This window comes from Neodiprion lecontei, chromosome 5 (genome assembly GCF_021901455.1).
Source record: "Neodiprion lecontei isolate iyNeoLeco1 chromosome 5, iyNeoLeco1.1, whole genome shotgun sequence".
Lineage (NCBI taxonomy): Eukaryota > Metazoa > Arthropoda > Insecta > Hymenoptera > Diprionidae > Neodiprion > Neodiprion lecontei.
This window is the reverse complement of record NC_060264.1, coordinates 6,501,707-6,521,863: the sequence shown is the minus strand read 5'-3', so window position 1 is coordinate 6,521,863 and position 20,157 is coordinate 6,501,707. Positions and strand designations below refer to the sequence as shown.

General features: G+C 34.9%; 1 protein-coding gene and 1 long non-coding RNA gene across 2 annotated transcripts in view; one reads left to right on the top strand and one right to left on the bottom strand.

Annotated features, from left to right (window-relative positions):
- Positions 1-19,592, top strand: part of LOC124294725 — a 92,899-nt gene extending 73,307 nt beyond the window's left edge. The window contains exon 2 of the long non-coding RNA XR_006904655.1: positions 19,448-19,592. This is a non-coding gene — a long non-coding RNA (uncharacterized LOC124294725). The remainder of the gene's footprint in view (positions 1-19,447) is intronic.
- LOC107219091 (28S ribosomal protein S21, mitochondrial) lies at positions 12,104-12,722 on the bottom strand. Its single transcript, XM_015657177.2, has 2 exons — positions 12,599-12,722; positions 12,104-12,467 (listed from the first exon to the last, which is right to left on the bottom strand). The coding sequence occupies exon 2, from the start codon at positions 12,465-12,467 to the stop codon at positions 12,198-12,200; it is 270 nt and encodes an 89-aa protein (XP_015512663.1). The 5' UTR covers positions 12,599-12,722; the 3' UTR covers positions 12,104-12,197.
- Positions 19,593-20,157: the final 565 nt, after the last annotated feature.

Below are 20,157 nucleotides of genomic sequence, written 5' to 3'. Positions count from 1 at the left end.
AGTTGAATGTGGTTTAGACAAAAAAAAAAAAAAAATTACGAGAACATTCGACGTCACGAATATAAAATTTTTTTATACAAGAACCTATCGAGAATTTCCGGATACTTTTTTTTCTGCAAGGTGTTTACTAATTACCATAATTACGTAAGCTATATCGGTCAAATGGATGCTCTGTAGTATTAATAAAAAATTTAACCTCAGTCGATACAAGTGTAATATTATTATGGAAATAACGCGTTACGTATTATTACACTTGTTGATTGTAACATTGGTTCGTTGCCCGCCACCTTGGATTTGCGGCCTTGCCCGAGGCTTTGTACGTACGGTGTTACGTTGAAAGTTGGATCAATGACATCGAAGCTATGCTATAATGACTTGCGTATTACAGATTTCTTCGCCTTTCACGATACCTAATCGTTTCAGCAATCGTTACGAAAAATAGTCCACTTCTCAACAGCATTCAGATTGATAATTTTCGAACAACTGGAATTCGGAGTAGTGTAGATGCAATTCAGTCGTTACGAATGCAGGCGCTGATAATTGGTGGAGTTTTGCGTATAAGGCATTCCACGTGAAATTAGCACCCCGTGTACCTCACCCCCTTCGATTTTGAACATTTTCACACTGGCGAGACACTGGCGAAAATTATAAGAAATCGCAAAACCAATTTCGAAAACGTCGTTTTTCAAAATCTGGACAAATTCACGGAGATTCTATGATTCGAAATGTGATTTTTGAAGCACCACGTGATCGTGGGATCCAAATATTTACTTTTTTTTCGCAAGATCTTAGTGTTTCCATGTCGGAATTGTTTTTTCTTTTTCTTTTTCCATGTACATATTTGACATGGAATGTCCCGTATACAAAAATACGTAGGACACATGTGAGAATTTTCAACTGTTACCCGCTAGCGTCGTTTATATTATAAATTTTACAGCAATACGGTGAATTTTTATGACGTTGCCAAGAATTCGTGTGCTTAACCCTTTTAGAACCCTTGTTTCCATTACAGGGAACATCGTGTATTTCAAAAATTCATAACAAAAGTTTCACTCGACGATTTTTTTTTTACTTTTCAAGAGTTGGTTGTTGTCAACAATTAAATAATTAAAACCTATTTGAAAAGAAGAAATATATATTGAAGATTGTTTCTTTATTTCCTTATGCTATTTAGTCTTTGAAAAAGACGCGTATAATATTCGTTCTCATTTCTAAGTTTACAGGTTATTCGTTACACGTCAATTTTTTTATTCCGAAAGAAAAAATATACGTTTCTAGAACAGTCTTATATTGTCATGAAAAAATAGATAAGTTTGCCATCTAATAGCTTAACTGCTTAATTTGAACAACAACTTTTCCACGATTTCTTCGAAAAGTTTATTAGGAATTCTTTAAGTTGTTTTAATGTGCATAACGGATTTTCAAAAAAAAAAAAAAAGAAAAGAAATGACAACGGCATTCAAAGAATATAGTTGAAAGGAATAAACTTCCGTGTTAAATACATTATTTCTATCGATTGTTTATCATTTTTCCTATTTATGTATTTTTTCTAAATGAAACTTCCGCACTTTGTCAATTATATAATCTAATACACACAGTGATGGAAATCGAAATACTTTGAAGATTTGTGATTTTTTTTTTTACCGCTAGGTTTAGTTCAATTTCGAAGGTGTTAAATCCATTCTATATACCAGCGAATTTCTATAAAGAGAAAGAGTATCGTGATCTGTATCCGCATGTCTATTTTGTTACTTATCGCAAACTGATCGTAACACTTTAGTCCAATAATTAATTAAAACAGATATAGAATAAAATGGAAGCTGTATCGCGAATAGTCATCATCGGACGATGTTTCCGCCCCGCGGAAAAAACACGCGATACACGTTATCTCGAAATTGACTAACGGACGCTAAACGAGTCAGCAAAAGTTCCCCATCATTCAGGTTCATCGTTAAACTTACCTATCGCAAACGTGATGCGGAATTCTCGGTTAGTATAATTATCTGCTAAGGAGAAATCGTCATACGATGTATGACGTAAAATTTTCGTCTAATTCGAAGATAGAAGCAAATCGCTGTGCAGGAAACGATAAAACTAAAGAGATAACTGGTCGGCTTTGTCAGCACCGAACGGCACGGAACATACCGAATTTGTAAATGTCGTTATTATATAATATATCACGTTTTCGTTTATCGTACTCGTATATTCGTTACAAATAAGACTCGAAAAAGTTTTCAATCAGTGACGTATAGCAGTTATTTTCACACTAGAAAGTAATTAACGATTAAGATATCGTTTTCAATTTGTTTTCTCAATTTAAACGAGTGACAATATTTTTCCTATTCTTATCGCGGTCCCGCAGTTACAACGTGTCAAATTACACATGCGCATAGCAATATATCAGTAGTTGATAAAATATTACGTACATAGCCACTTTCGTCCGAAAGATTGGAACCTCGGTGCCTATTTTTTTACTTACTTTTTTTTCCTTTTCCCCATCAATCGTAAATCAGGTTCTCCTCATTTCTCCAGTTTTGATTGGTCGACAGGTGACGCGAAAATTGGATATCGAAACGGACAGCTTGCACGAATCAGGGTCCGATTATACGTGTATACTTAAGTAGTGAAGCTGGACCGTGATTCGAGGCGTTATTTCGGCTTGACGAATGGATTCGGTTTTCTCTGTAACCACAAATCTATATTCGAACGGCGTTGTTATCGTCGAGATTAGGGCGTCGGACGATGAATTTTTTATCAGCGTGAGTAAAAAACCTGAAAACGGAAAAAACTGTTACTTCCTTATACTTTTCATCACCGTGAAAAGGGAAGAGTCTCTTGGTCTGATCGAAAAACTTCCGCGATGATCTCGAAAACAGACGAGTGAAAAATTGGAAATCGATAGGACTTGGGGAGGGGAAAAAAATTTGTATGGAAAAAATACAAAACAACAAAATGTATAAATTAAAGAAAAATTAATATTCACACTGAAAAGGTAACGAGGAGGAAAAAATATATGTTTGTCGGTAAGACATTGATCAATCAATTTGTTTCCGGTAGAAAAGTAAGTTGAAATTTAACGGAAGTGGAAATTTTTCGTGACCTTCATTTCGTTGTCAAATCCTGTAAGCTTTGGACTTTTTAGATTTTACATTTTTTTTTAAAAACAACCAAAAAAAAGTTGAGATTCGTTGAAATTAGAAAAAGTGATTCCAAAGCGAAACCAAAGTGAAACCCAATAAATTTCTCGCATCACCAAAGCTGATGAAGAGTAATAAATTTTTGCGAATCTAATTTTCCATCGCGATTCGTTCAGTTATAGTCCGCATTGATTATTTCATCCCGGTCGTTGCTTAACAAAATTCGGTATAAAAGTCCCTCGGAAATGTAAAACACGGCAGGATCGCAGGAGCGAATTCCGGGAGATGTTGGGGGGTCGAATTAATTGGTACGTAGAGGCAGAAAAAGGGAGTGTTCGACGGTGATTATCGATCATGCGGAATTAAGGTAGCTCGGCAGACTTTTCACGAAACGCGTCGTTAAATTCAGCTGACTGTCGCAGAGTCAACCGGCACGAACCAAATCATCAAGTCTGCAGATTATTCGGGATCGATAAAAGTCGTTGAGAATTTACTTTACGTATAATACTTGAGTAATGAAAATTATCATCAAATTTTATTCGCTCAAGTTAAGCTTTAATTTCAATTAATACGAGATTACAAATAATTACGGAACATTTTACGAGTTTTTTTTATTTTTTTTATTTATTTATTTCTTTTTTTTTCTCACGAGTTGCGATGAAAACTGTGCAACATCTTTTTGGTCCAACATATGTTTCCCTTTCCATTTTAGACATTCGATTGAATCATCGGTTCAAACGATTGTCCAACTCTTTCAGGATTGCTTAAGCAATTCAAATTCTCTCGAGTATGCAATACGAAAATTCAACCTTCTCTCGACGCGTCAGTTTATTAGAATTTAAGGAATATATAAAAAAAAAAAAGAACCACACAAACTCCTCACCGTCATGACAAGTTAATTTGTGTATAAAGTTATCGGGTTGAAGTGTACCGGAAATACTGATTATGAATACCGCGCAATCGACCTGCAATACTGCCGCAGTCACTTCCGGTTAGTTGTTCAATGCTTTCTCTGAATTACACACATCGTATCCTGCTTTTGTTTAAGTTGTGAGTGATTTTTTAACGCTTGGAGATTTTCCCTCCCGTTGCCGGAGAATTTGAACCAGCGTTAATCCGATGGATAGTTTCGGCGTCACGACGCGAACGACAGCGCGTGGGGAAAGTTCAAGCAACATTTTATATCCGAAGCTTGATCGGTAAGCCTGTGTAATAAAAGAAGCATATTGTTTCGCGCTTAAATCGAAAATCACTTTTTCCCCGTCCCGTCTTTGATCAAGTGTGTAATAAGAAACAAAAAAAAAAAAAAAACCGTTTCCGCAGGTCCGCGCGTTGTATATTATACAACAATATTTACATGCAAAGTGTTGTATATCAGCCGTGTATATATATACATGTACAGATTGTCTTCCCTTCTCACCGTCATTTTTTTTTTTTTTTTTTTTTTTCGCTTGAGACTCACGCCGCGCAATTTTTGCAGAAATTGAAACCGCGAAGGATTGCGGAGAAAGGGCTGTTTATTCTACCCGAGAGAATTATATTTCCTCCCTGTACACTTGCATCTCTGGTTACGTATGCGTAAAGCAGCGGATGAAACCTTGTCCACGCACGTAGACCACGCGTTTTAACCCCATAACCCCTTAACACCGTCGAAATGTTGCAGGAAGGCGCCGTTACCCGCGAGTTTTACATTTTTAATATTTTCTGTGGCTAGACTTGCAGGTATATGGGAAAAAGGGAGGAGGAGGACCTTCTTCGCGAGGAATAAAGAGGTCGACGACCATTTCTGGCGCAGGATTTCACCCTCGTGAGGAGGCATTCCAACCCTCACCGTCGGCCATTTTCTTCATTTTTAAGTCCGGTGTAGTGTGTTAAAAAAAACAAAAAAACATCCATCACCGAGTTTTAGAATCTTTTTACCACGAATTAGATTTTTACTCCTCCCAGAAACACAAGAAGCCAATTTTATTCATAAATTCTGTGTTGAGAAACGAAGATTTTGAGACCAGGACGAACGTCGGCAAGCTTTTGGTTTAGAAGCTACAGGTAAAAGAATTGATGTCAAAGTGAGAAAAATTGAGTAAAATATAAATTAAAACATTTGGTTTTTTTTCATACTTTTTAATTATTCGTTTCGCCTGTTTATTCTGTTCAAGGAATATTTCACCGAAACGATTGAGGTGTCAATGTCGTTCGAAATCACACTGAAATTACTAATATTAAAATAAAATTCTGCATTAGTAATCACGAAATACGTAATCACAGTGTCAATTTTTTCTCCTGCGTCCTCCAGACCCCAGATTATTTTCCAACACAAAAGCCAAAAGCTTGCCCACTTTCATCATGGTCTAAAAATTGTCGTTCCTTAAGACAGAATTTATGAGAAAAATTGGATTTTCGTGTGTGTTGGGAGCAGTAAATAAAAAATATTTTCTTTGTACAGTTTACACTATACTTAAAAATAAAAAAAAGTCACCGATGATGAGGGTCAAATGTAGGTCGGTTTGTGGTGGAATACCTTATATATACACTTCTCGCAAAAATTAAGGGAACAACAAAATTTTGGCAATTTTTTGGTGATTTTCAACAGGCTGTATTTCAGTGAAAAATGGTCGTGCAAGAAATAAAAAACCAAAGCTTTTGAAGCTTGAAGACTCTAGTTTTTGAATTTTTTGGTTAAAAATTTTTCGAAGCACTATTAGCCATGCAATCCTTGGATGAAGCACAAAGAAAAAATTTTCGAAATTTTTTACATTTTTTTTTTCGCTCTACGGGCATGGAAAAATTTTTCCGAGCTGAATCAATGCATAGGTCGCATAGCCTGTTTATTTAGCTTCAAGATGCCTTTTTTTAAACCTCGATACGACCATTTGTCTTCGAGATATCGAATTTTGAATGCCAAAGGATCCTTTTTCACTCAACTGCCGATATCTCTGGAACTACTGGTCGCACAGTGAGCCGAAGGGCAGTTTCTTTTCCTGCAGAAAATTTCCTACAAAAATCTGTCAAGGTTAATGTCAAAAAAAATTTTTTTCCACCTGTAGCGTCAACGTGAACAAAGAGCAAAAAAATGCCATTTTGCCTTTTTTTGGATAATTGACTGTATCTTCGTCAATATTGGAGGGAAAGCTTAGGTTAGAAGAAAATTTTACAGCCCAATGTACCCTAAAAGTCCCTCTGAATCGGTAGATCGATCGGTTCAGCGGTTTTCCTGGACCGATTGATTGAAATTTTGAAAAAATTAAGGGAACAAGGTTTTTGCTTCTTAAGGAATTTTTGGATAATCGACTGTATCTTCGTCAATATTGGGGGGAAAGCTTAGGTTAGAAGAAAATTTTACAGCCTAATGTACCCCAAAGGTCCCCCTAAATCGGTAGATCGATCGGTTCAGCGGTTTTCCTGGACCGATTGATTGAAATTTTAAAAAAATCAAGGGAACAAGGTTTTTGTTTCTTAGGGGACCTTGTTCTCTTAATTTTTCCAAAATTTCAATCAATCGGTCCAGGAAAACCGCTGAATCGATCGATCTACCGATTTAGAGGGACCTTGGGGGTACATTAGGCTGTAAAATTTTCTTTTAACCTAAGCTTTTCCCCCAATATTGACGAAGATACAGTCAATTATCCAAAAAAAGGCAAAATGGCATTTTTTTGCTCTTTTTTCACGTTGACGCTACAGGTGGAAAAAAATTTTTTTTGACATCAACCTTGACAGATTTTTGTAGGAAATTTTCTGCAGAAAAAGAAACTGCCCTTCGGCTCACTTTGCGACCAGTAGTTCCAGAGATATCGGCAGTTGAGTGAAAAAGGATCCTTTGGCATTCAAAATTCGATATCTCGAAGACAAATGGTCGTATCGAGGTTTAAAAAAAGGCATCTTGAAGCTAAATAAGCAGGCTATGCGACCTATGCATTGGTTCAGCTCGGAAAATTTTTCCATGCCCGTAGAGCGAAAAAAAAAATGTAAAAAATTTTGAAAATTTTTTCTTCGTGCTTTATCCAAGGATTGCATAGCTAATAGTGCTTCGAAAAATTTTTAACCAAAAAATTCAAAAACTAGAGTCTGCAAGCTTCAAAAGCTTTGTTTTCTTATTTTTTGCACGACCATTTTTCACTGAAATACAGCCTGTTGAAAATAACCCAAAAATTGCGAAAATTTTGTTGTTCCCTTAATTTTTGCGAGAAGTATATATCACGTCTACCGCTTGCAGCTTCATCTTTAATTCATCCACAATTCGCCTCGTAGTGGCGTCAATGAAAAGCTCAACGGATGCAAAAATATTCACCGGATATGAGATGTGTGCGTACGCTGCTTATTATTATACACAGTATTATAAAATATAAAATCTTCGAACGAGGCTGACTTATATTAAAAAAAATAAAAAATTCACGCTTTACTTTCAACATTATGTAATGTAACAGAATATGACGAAAATTTGCATTATTACTACAGAATTATTATCGCATATTACATAATACTATGTAACGTCAGTGAGAAGTTTGTACATATCATTTACAAAAATCTTACCCATCAGATGATTACAATCAATTTGATCGGTAGTTATATTTTCATTAGAAGTGAAAAATAAAAGACGTAAAATCCTGTAATTTAATCGCCTCGCTTTTGCTCCAGAATTTCGGGACCACTTCGCAGTGTAATCGCAGGTATCTCAATCCTGCGAATACGTCGTCCCGGCCTTAGAGTGACAGTCGTGTAGTTTTGTACAAAGGAGAGGGATGAAGCCCGTTGACCTGTGACCACGCAAAGTCTCGCTTTGGCGAACTTGCGTCAATGAGAATCCGCGAAGCTTTACTCCAAAGGCACGAACAGCTGTATTAGAGTTAAGTGGCTCGAGGCTGACGTGCGTCGGATTAACAGCCTTGAGGAATATACAATAAGGACGAATTTCGGACTTACTTGTACCTGGTAAGCGGTTACAGGATGTAGGAAATGCGGTTCAGCGGGGCGGGGTTGAAATTCCGAAAGCGCCGAATTGAGAATTTTTTGGTGGCGAAACTTGGAGCAAAGGAATCGAACATTGACGAAACATGAAAGTTTCGAATGGTCCGAAAACCGACGAGTCAAAGTTCCGAAAGTGCGACAATGAGAAAAATTTCATTACTTACAGTATAATTAGAAAAATTGAGTAAAACTGCTCGAAACTTTATTTATCGGAATTTCGCTCCATCGTAACATGAATTTTCAGAATCTTGTATTCCGGAACTTCGAGCCGTTGTTTCTTCGAAGTTTGATTTCTTTACTCGCAAGTTTCGCCACAAAATAATTCGGAATCAGGCGCTTTCGGAACTTTTCAAATTCGGAACTTAAACCCCGCCCCGGTTCAACTGCCGCGTATTGTTCCCAGCTCTACATCCAGAGCGAAGACACCCTCTCGCTACCTGTTATTCGCTCCAGAGAATATCCCGGAAGCGAACCTTGCGCTACACGCTACAGATGTAATCTAGCCCCGTTCACAGGCCCCCGTGACTCAACCTTTGAATCACGCGATTTGCGTCCCGAATCCGTAAACCTGATACTGTATCCATACAGCTCTGGGATACCACGCCTATATGTCCATAGGTACTAACCACTGTCCGTATTATTTCATGGGGGATATCGTCAAGGACCTTGTCGAGTCTGATATCGACCGGAGATGACCTTCTCAGGACCTTTTTTTTTTTTTTTACCTAGTTACCTATAATACGCCTTGTCTGTTATAAGTCGACGAAAACTTTCACACCCACAATTTTACACCGTTTGTTTTATCGCCTCGAAATGCCTGGATCCGAATGACCAAACTTTCAACCCCCCCGCATACCGTGTTATTGTACCAAACGAGAATGTACGTTCTTATTCATATCGGTGGAAACGATTGGACCTTCAGCGCGCGTGTTATACGTGCTTTACGATTCGCAGTGCTTTTTTATTTTGGTTTTTTTCGTCCGTTTCAACGTTTCAACGGGTGTGTCTTTCAATTCAATTCACATGTTTATTGTATTTGATCTTTATTTTATGTCTAACTTATGTAGCTACCGTAATTAGTGATCGTGTACAGGCTTGAATTGAATAACTTTGGAGAAATTTCGTTGGTTATCGCGTACTTTGATCAAATTGAAAAACATTCGTGAAAATTTATTGTTTACTGCGAAAAGTTTGGTAATATACGTACAGGCATGCGTTTGTATACTTGTATAAAACGTGAAACTGTGCCTAAAAGATGCTTTCGTTACATTACGTTAACGAAGAGCGAAGATATATAATCGAGGGCGAGAATCTGATCAGTGGAATCAGTTTATTTACGGTAATGGGGGTTTGGGAGAAGGCTGGAGGGTTGGGATTATCAAACTTTTTGGCAGGCTGAATCGACTCCTGATAAAAACTCGCCCCACTTGGTCCCTGATCACACGACACGAGACTTGATTCAAGGCCATGTGGCGCGGCTAACGTCCGGCATGATCTTTGCACAATGTAAAGGAAAAGTTTGAACCCGGTTTTAAGGGCCTGTATAACTCGGTGGAAATATAACAACTTGTCGAGAAACTCTTTCCATTTCCCGTAACACTTTCACGACCATGTTGACTTATGTTTATTGAATTTTTGCCAAGTCAAGACGCTGTCCCATTTCCACTTATGCCAAGAATATAGAAAATATCTTATTGTATTTTCGTTGATTCGGACCTTCTAAAAGTCAAGGATGTACCGAAAAGACTTGAGACTTTCGCGACTTTAAACTTATATGACAGATGATATACTAAAAAACAAGAGTGGCAATAAAGTCGAGGTAAAAATGGTTGGCTAAAAATTTATACTATTTATAAGGTTTATCAGGGGATGTGAAATCACTCCGACAGATTATTTTATTTTTTTTTTTTCAATAGGTGATTCGATATTGACATTTCTGTGCACATCGTAATCAATATCGGTGCTGTGTTGTAAAATAGAAGATTTGACGATGCCAATACGATAAATGAAAAAAAGTGTTTCACTGTCAGTCAATTTGTAAGGTACAGTTTTACGAATAACATTAATAACATCGCGAAGTGAAATCAAACTCATCTGATAAATTGCTAATTATTTTGAGTCAATTCGAATCGAGTCATAGATATCTAACGATAATCTTTTGTTTAAAATTCTATTATTTTCGTTTATCGAATTTTTAACGAGATTTTGATCCTAGCTTACGATTCCTACATTTATTTGAATAAATACTTGTTGTACGAGTATCTCGTTATAATAAAATTTCGATGATATTTTTGGTATTTATATGAAAGTCAAACTCGTCGATCTCGCAGTTTTAAAACCATCTATAATTTTACGTAACGTATTTCTGTTCTACTTTTATACTAATGCAACATGCAGCCAGTAAAAATTATCAAATGTCCAGGAAATACGCGGTTCTGTATCGTGATTTCCCTCTCATTAAAATAAAATTATCAACAATTTAATGACCGATAAAACAAATTGTTTCAGTCCTCGTGATTTGCAGACTTTTTTTTTCTTACGATTAGCGAATTAACGCTTCTTAATTTTGATATATCTCGAGTTTTAAAGTCGTCGGTGTTCGATCCGTGATTTATTTTACCCTCGATAAGATTATCACGGGTTTTTATTTTTCTCCGCTATTCTTGCGGATTTTCCTGTCCGATATTGTAACGCATAATCCACAAGCGAATATGTTGCTCTCACATTCTGTACCGTGACGATGTAAAAAGAGTCTTTGGCTCGCCAAAGATTTTCTATTCTACGTAGCTACTGGTTATAAGTTCAATTCTAGACGCCGGTACGTCTAGACTGGATCAGTGTTGTAAGGGGAAAAATACGTCGTGAAAATAACCACAGAAATGAAGAAGAAGAAAAAAACAAACAAAGAAACGAAATTACCAAGGGCAACTCGAACCGATATCCTCACGCTTATACTGCTGCACGCATTACAGTGTGATAAAAACGACGAACAGAAATGAACTAAAAAACCATGGTACTTTGTGTCTCGTATTTGGTGTTCACGAAAAGCGAATTGTGACCGCCTTTCCAAGTTTCGCATATTGGATAACGCGAAAAAAAGAAAAAAAAAAAAAAGAAATACGGATTACCTCTCGAGATAAATATAATTAAAAAAATTAAATTTATCAGATACAAAATCGCGTGATCAGTCTAATTAGTTTACCGATCGTAATCCAGTTTCTATGTGTACATACATACACATTGTAATGGATATACTAAAAATAGATTCTGATAAAATTCCGCACTCCCTGAACGATAGATTGATAAGTTATAAAAATATTAGTCAGCGTAAAAATTTTCAGAGAAGTTTGCGATATTTTTTGGTAATAAATAAGTAATTCGATTTCGATAAGACGTATTTCTTGTTCAACGGGTATCGGAATTAACTGATTAAATTTTATAATTTTCGGGTCAACCATTCTTCCAGCAATGGAAACTGAATTTCTGATTGATAGCTGTCGTTCGGTTTGATTTTCTATCAAATATCGAAAGCTCTTCTAATCAACTAATTGCCAATTGCATCGGATTCAGTTCAATAATCAGTTTTCATACTTTTTTTTGTTTCTAAATCTAAAAAGGATTTTTTATCCGCTGATCGGTAGCTTTCGTTCGATTCGCTCTCAAACTATCAACTGCAAAATAAATGTACGTGAATTTTCTGCCGCGGAAATCGAATGATTTTTAAAAACGTTCGGCTAATTGGAACTCATTTGAAATTCTCATCGGTGTTTTCATCTAGCTGTGAAAATAACAAAATTCAGACTCCCGCAATCGAGTTCAGAGGGCAGCACCTAACGGCTAACGTTCAGATCGGTAAAGAGAATTTCTGTAGTGAAAATCAACCAGTTTCACTGTTTCACTCGACAACGTGGTGAGTCTTTAATGTCTGACATTTGACGTATGAATTCTATGATCTAAACTTGTTCCTTTGACAAATATAAAAAATTGTATAAACGAAGGGTAGATTGTTTTAAATTATTCTTTCAATGTTTATTCTCAATCTTCAAATCTTCAAACGATTCGTTACAGACTAAAATTCGATTTAACATCACGAGGATTTCAAGAACAGCCTGGAAAGGGTTCTTCTCTGTTTTTCCTCATGATGAACTGGATCTTCCGGTCCATGTCCTCGTTGTAAATGGCCTTGCACTTTTCGAAGTTTACGCGCCGGCGTGTCTGACAGGGTTTTTCGTAGTACCTCGTGCGCCTGAATTGCTCGAACAAACCTTCTCGGCCCATTATTCTATTAAGAACACCGCATGCCTCCTCGATGTTGTTGTTACGGACGTAAACCGTCCGGGCTATGAAAGAGGCGTGCCGAAGACCCATCTGAAAAATCGGACCAGCGTAAACGATGCTTTTATAGGTTAGGAACAAGGAGTATTCGGGGTCGAGATGTGCCCACGATTTATTTTTTGTCTTAACCGAAATAATACTCGATACACTGTCAAAGTTCCCACCTTGAGTCGCGGACGGCCTTCTCGTATCTTCTTTCTTCCCAGAGCACGAAAATTTGCGTTTTTCAAATTCTCAGATCGACGAGCGGCCGCTCAGCAGACAACAGCTCGGTTTTCTTTTTTTTTTTCATCGATTGTAGCGACGCTCGCGGCGAGTCGGAAAAACACGATTGCCGTCGATTTGAATTCAAATAAGCGCGGGAGGATTCAAACGCTCGAATTCTTATTAATCCGGGTAATTGAGTGGATTATATTTTGAACGAATACTTTTATCGCTTCTGATACGAGTGAAACGATGACATTTTCAGTCTCGTACGTTACATCGGCTTTATCGAATGTTCGTCATTTTTTTTTTTTTTCACTGAGAAGTAAGCGAATCAATTACAACCGGCTTGTCACAACTAAATTGCAGATGACCGAGGAACAACATGTTTAACAAGGTTATTACGAAGAAGTACATGATCAGGTGGTACACAATCTAGAAGAAAAAAACAAACATTTCAGAGTTAGTAACCGTTGTGTATCGTATTTTTGTGATTACACCGCAGTGGGTAAAAATGATTTTAACGAGTCGTCAATCACCTCCTGATCTTTCATATCGTACTTGAAGCACCAACGACAAACGCAGAGCCACGTGGACAGGGACAGTAACAGGGCTACGGCGCCAAACGGTGATGAGTGAACGTGAATCGTAAACATTTGATTAGATTTCTCGGGGTTAAATATCCTCGTACGAATTTCTTAGCATCGTTGATTAAAGAAGAAGGTAAAACGGAGTCTTGCGTGCGATCCTCGAATACTTTCAAATATACAGACCGCTCGTGTCTGTTTGATACCTGCATGATATGGCGCAATTTCTGCCTCTTGAACCTGCGAGTAAAGCGGTACAAGAAAATACGTTGAAAATTTTCACCGTATAAAAGACAAAAATTGATATCGAGATGGTGGATAATAGAAAGGAGAAGAAGAAAAAGAAAGAAAAAAAAAAAAAAAAACCCCGGCTGAAAGCCTTCGTGTCTCTCGAGTGAGTGAGCATTGAGCTTTTAAAGCTCTCTTATCTTTATCGGGACTTTTATTGTTATTTTCTAACCACGAACAAAGCCTGCAGTCTTATTGTGTTGTGGAAAAAACGGTGATGCATATGTTATATATTTCACAACTCACTCGATTTTAAACAAAGTCATAGAAGGCCAGGGTGAAGTGGAGCGGTCGGAATATCGCCAAGGGAGTCTCTTCACCGCCGGCTGAATAATTCGTCCCTGTCAAAAGGCTGTGTCAAGGGTAGAGAAGTGTTTCAGACATAGCGGAGGTGATCGAGGAGATCGATTTTTCATACCAGAATTTAGGCTTGGAGGTGGGCATGGAAAAGGATACGTTAACATCTAATCGAAGTTTTCGCCCTCGTTGAATCTGACATTGTTTACAAGATTTACGGTTATTTTTCACTTTTTATGCTACTTTTTCCGTGTGTTATTTAACGATTATATAAAATCGTTGATTATCAGACAGGAAATTTTGACAAATGCGGAGATCAGCTGTTGAAACAAATATCGCGAGAATAATATACTGGCTGAGAATAGTTTGTTTTTTTTTTTTTTTTTGCTCTTCATTGTTTTTTCATTTTGCTTTTATTTTTCTCTATTCGTGACGTCGATTCGATATAAATTCTATGATTAAATTTACCATGGATAAATGTTTTCGGTTTTAAATAAAAATGAAAACGCCATTTTCATGACACTTTTTATTTATATATGTATAATATATGTAGTATATGTATAGTATATTTATTTATTATATTATAATAACGGGTTACAAAATATACGGGAAAAAAAAACATAATATAAAGCGACGAATTATCGAGCTTTTTTTCTTTTTCAATCTTGTTCAATTTCATCATTTTTGCATCTTTTTTTCTTTTAATCCAATGAATTGCCAAATGCACGATATTATAGTATATGATAATAATAATTCACATATCGGTATAACTGTCGTATAACATATATGGTGTAATTATACCGACAAAGTTTCTTGACCGAATTTCAATTGAGAGAAAAAATTGTTATTTTCATTCATACACATACGTACAATAATTAATATTTAATACTCGAATTGAAATCGAAGACTTTTATCTATAATTTTGGAAAATTTATCGTAATTTACCATGATCAATTCCTTTTTATAATCACTTTGAGTAATTATTATATTAATTATATATTCATTTATTTATTCAATCACGTATGCATAATTTATGGTATATGATATTCATGCGTGTATTTTCGTCACAATTTTTAGGTTGTAACCACACCATATAAATACACACGTAATTTCATATTAAAAATTCAGAGATCGATCCAGAAGTATCCAGAAGAATCGAACCGATTATATTACGTACTAAAACATCTTTTGATTCGAATTATTAAGTTTCTCGCATATCAAGGCATCACGAAATGACGCGTATCATTAAGTACCTACAAATGTTTCCAATAAATTTATCTCTTTCAACGAATCACTTGTGCAGTAATTATTTGACTCCAGAGATAGTAAAACTAAAGTGTTTTATACACAGTTTTACATTTTTCAAGTATAATATTTTAAAGACGGATTATCATGAATATTTTCATCCTCATTTTCATTCCATGCATTCAATGTACGATGCAGTATTTAATATCGAGTGTCTTAGTACAATTTTAGCAATGTCATAAAATTGGCTGATTTTTCTCTCCTGATATTAGTTATAAAATCTCAAAAATTGAAGAAAAGATTCAATGAAACTATTTTACACCGAATTGCAGTTCGCGTCGAACGGGATTAATGTGTTTGCGTTGTGGTTTGTTGCATCCGAGGTTTGAAAAAAAAAAAAAACTACAAGATTTTCGGTGTAATTTTACTTTGATCGAATTTTCCTTCCCGTTCAATAGCTTGATATTTTTCTATACAAAAATCGCAACTATAACAGTTACTGCATATCGCAACGTGGGATCATCATTTTTTATTTTTTCATTTATATATATATATATATTTTGATTCTGTATCATGATTTTTCTTCGTTTTTTCTCTCATTCTCTCTCTCTCCAATTACTACATCATTTGGCATTAAAAACTCTCAATTTTTATTCTTATCCATTATATGTATAACATATCATGTATATGTACATGGCTCGGAAGGTATGATGGTGTTCCATGAGGATTAAAATTGTTTGTTTCAAACGACTTGTAAATGAATAAAATGTAATTTACAACGCCTGCACGCGATTCTACACAGCATTTTTTTTTACCGGCAGCGTGTATTACGCAATGCGCGTATGTACAATGTCCTGATGCGACGATATCGATGTACACACTTGTATAAATATATCGAATTGATTTTGGTCCCCCGCCAGATATTCCAAATTCACCACAACTAGAACGTGTAATGGATGAAAAATGTCGGTGTGCATGTAGGTGGTAAGCAATAACGTTAACTCGAGCGTACGACGAATTTACACCTTGGTAATTTCCGATAAATCGATCCGACCTAACCGATACCGCAACCCAACCAAAAACTCTTCGTAAATCATACGCCTACCTACGTGTGAATTTTTTCAATCAGCGACGAAGCCTACACAAGCTTAGATTTGTTTGTAAATTGAAAGAATAATCAAGGAAACAAAAAAATCCCGCCTTGGCATTTTTTTTATTATTTGAAAAATTCCCGTTTCATAGAACACCGTCATAAGTACCGTTTTACAAGGTAAATGTGTGCGCTGAATGACGTTATATACTTATACTATATTACTATTGTTATTAATATTTAAAGTCTGCGATAACTCATTTGTTACACGTACACGATGTACGCAAAGAGTATGCCTGTACCTTGGGATGGTTGTTTCTTTTCTTTTTTTTTCTTTTTCTTTTTCAATTTTATTAAGCTATGTATGATTCATCTATTACAATGTTATTATTTTATTTTTATTTTTAATACTAATAATTATCTCTCTCACATTTTCATTTATAAGTATGTATATTATATGTTTGTCAAAGGCTTCTGCATTTAGGTGTATTATCATACGTGTTATAATTATACTTATATACTTGTTATAGCCAACGTGAAAATTTCTCTCGTATGGTAAATATATGGCATATCGGTATAATTATACGAATCGTATTTATCTTCTGCGCATATGTTTTCATACGTTCAATACGCTGTTACGTTTTAATATCGTATTGTGTGAAACAAAATCTTCGAAAAGAGATTTCTACGATTGATGATTACTCTGATATATTTAATATTACAATATATGTATACTGTGTTGTAGTATACATCTTTTGAAATTCATATGCTTAAACTTTAAATCAATTAAATACTCCATTCGACGGTTTCAATTTTTTTATCATTTTTTTCCTCTTCATTTTTATGTTTATCTTTTCGCCTCTCTGTACCGTAACGCATCGAGTAACTAATCTGACGATAAAAAAATATTTCTTATTTCCTGGCGGAACAACAGTGTGGCGGGTGATTTCTTTCATTGCGTTGCGTTACACTTTGAATTTTACTTATACTTCTATTCTCGTTCTGTTTTTTAATTTTCAACTCTTTCTTTAATAAGAAAGCTCAACAGATAACGAGACTAGCAAATTTATTTCTGTGTTTTTTTTTTTTTTTAATTTATTTCTCTCTCTATTTCATTCCCCTTCAACGATTAAGGCAAACACATGATTGATTTTTTCAATCCTTCAAAGTTAAGTTATACCGCGTATAATATATATTTAGGTAAAGATCAATCAGCAATGTGGCCAGAATTTTTTTCTCATCGTGTAACGCAATGATAGTAATTTAACTATGTAAGCATGTACGAACAGATATTTCGGTTGAAATTTTTATCAGCTATTGTATCTGTGTTATATAGGAATATACGTATAGTTAGAGTTTACGACTAACATTGAACTTATGTTTCATTTTCGAAGCATCATGGATAACGTGCTTCTTTCTCTATGCGTTTTTTTTCATCCTGCAACGCGTCGTGTGCGGAAATTCATTGTCACCGATTTTCGCTTCCTCGTTATGTTTCTATATGCTTGTATTATTGCAATTTTTGAAAATTGATCCAACACATGTAACGCATGTACTCGAATACATGGCGTGCAATTTATACGTGGCGTTAAAATGTTTATAATCAACGGTTCCAAAATTTGATAAGTAATTTTATTCCTCAAATTCTCTTCATTTATTGCGTATTTTTTCTTATACGTTCATTTCTTTTTTCTTATCACGAGGTTATTTATTCAGGAAAAATTATTGTTCAAACTTACATCCGTTGATATTTGAATCTGAAGCTATTAGACTTTGTATTCTTTGATTATGTCTCCTTCGATATTTTTCGATCAAACTTCAGAGTGTGAATAGGTGATTTGAATAACGAAATTTCGACTCATTAAATAGAGACAAAAGGCAAGCAAAAATCAGAAACTTACCAAATTTTTCAAAGAATTCGCACTTCTAACGGATAATAATAAGCAACGATAACGATAATATCGGCGTAAGCGTGTAATTACAATAATACTAACAACAAAAACTATGGTAATAATAACAATAATAACTTTAATAGGCGTTTTATCACATTTCTCTTTAAAATAATCACGTATTCGTATGAACTAGATTAAAACGACACCAGCGTTTAATTTATTTCTTCTTCTTTTTTTTTTTTTTTTGTTTTTCTCAATTGTTTCCCTTTTCTTTTCTTATATACATACATAATACGTTAATTTTTGATAGGTTGATTATTTGACAATAATATTACGTGACAATGATAATACTTTCATCAAGTTTCAGTATCAATTTATTAAAACTGATTCAATTTTTTTTTGGTATACCGATTTGAACGAATTCTTTATTCATCAGTCAGAGATGATTAAATTTTGAATTTCTCGTATTAATCATATTTTTCAATTCTTTAAATTGTTTCGAATTCAATTTGATTTATATTAGTTTTGTAATCGTTGTACAACGACAAAGAACCTTAATCGTTTTATTTACAAACTTTTCCAAATTGTTGATTATACACTAGGCTGTTAATGATGTTACAATAATTTCGTAGCATGGTACTGATTTTTTTGTTTTTTTTTTTGTTCTTCCTTTTTACTCGAAAAATTTGTTTATTCTTTTTATTTACTTGTTTTTCCTTATTATTTTTTTTTTCTTTGGCAGCTCAGTTTGGCCAATCCGAAATTTCAACTTTTGAATATACTTTTGGTAAGGATTTTTCAACATCTTTTTTATCGTTCATCTTTTTCTTACACATTTTTTTTTTTTGGAAGGATGTCTGATGTCCTTTTTAGTTTTTTTTTTTCTTCATTTTTTATTTTTTTTATTTTCAAATTCTTATTAAGTAGACTAATTCTTTCCTTCGATTATAGCGACAGACAGACATGTAGAGCGATAACATATGTATTATGTGCGCATATGTCATTGCGTTGTATAACACGTTACGTGCATAACTTGGACAGTCATGCGAATTCAATTCAACTAATGAAATATTTCTCTCGACTTTTATAAATGTGGAGGAAGTTTTTTTTTTTCTTTCTTTCTTTCTTTTTTTTTTTTCATCTTCTGTTCGTAGTTAGAATTATGCGTTCTATACGTAATATAATTTCAACCTCACTTGGACATCGTATAATTATTAAGGGGCGCGCAAGGCAAGTTTGATTAATTGTATAAAAAACAAAGAAATTAGAAAATATTGAAGCTAAAAATATAAATATATAGGAGGTATAATATCGAGTTACGCATATAAGCGAAATAATACAGATTAATCATATATTCCGTTCGAATGGAAGGTAGAATGATTAACCTTTTTATTTTTTGTTTGTTTTCAGTGCTAATGGGGTAAGGGTAACACGAAATTGACCAGCAATTTCACACAACGACAATATTACATGTTATACAGGTACGTATATATATATAATGTAAATAAGATTTACAAAATATTTAAGCACGATGCAAAATTACTTGAGATATTTATATACTTTAACGAAAAATTCTTATCCTCCATACTTAATTTCCCTACGGAGAGAGGTGAGCCTGACTTATGTATTTTTATACATGACCTACGATAATCAAACCGACGACGTCTCTTTATACGCGGTTGCGTATGGAAATTTTTTGTCTTCCTCTTTTTTTATTTATATATTTTTTTTCATTTTTTTGTTTTTTTTTTTTGTCATACGTGTAACACCGTTGGTTTACTTATTTACTTTCTCATTCATTCTCACCCTACGCATGTAACAAAAGCTATATTATATGTATGAACGTATTTACGTTTGTTACGTGTGTGACTTTGTATATATCTGATGTGTTATTATACCTGTACCTACTTTTAATCACGTCATTCACGTTATCTTCTAATCGCCGACATTTAAAATTCATCCATTTGCTGTATTCTCACAACAGCTGCTCGCAATATACGCACCTATGTACAGGGTGGGTCAAGAACACGGGACCGATTTGAAACGTGAATAAAATCCAAACGCTTTGACCGATTTTCGCGAACTTTCTTTTCCTCGAAAGTAGAAGAACGAATCTTTTA

What these genes read in the sequence shown, in the direction of transcription:
- LOC107219091 (XM_015657177.2), bottom strand. Translation starts at nt 12,467, where the DNA reads ATGGGTCTTCGGCACGCCTCTTTCATAGCCCGGACGGTTTACGTCCGT.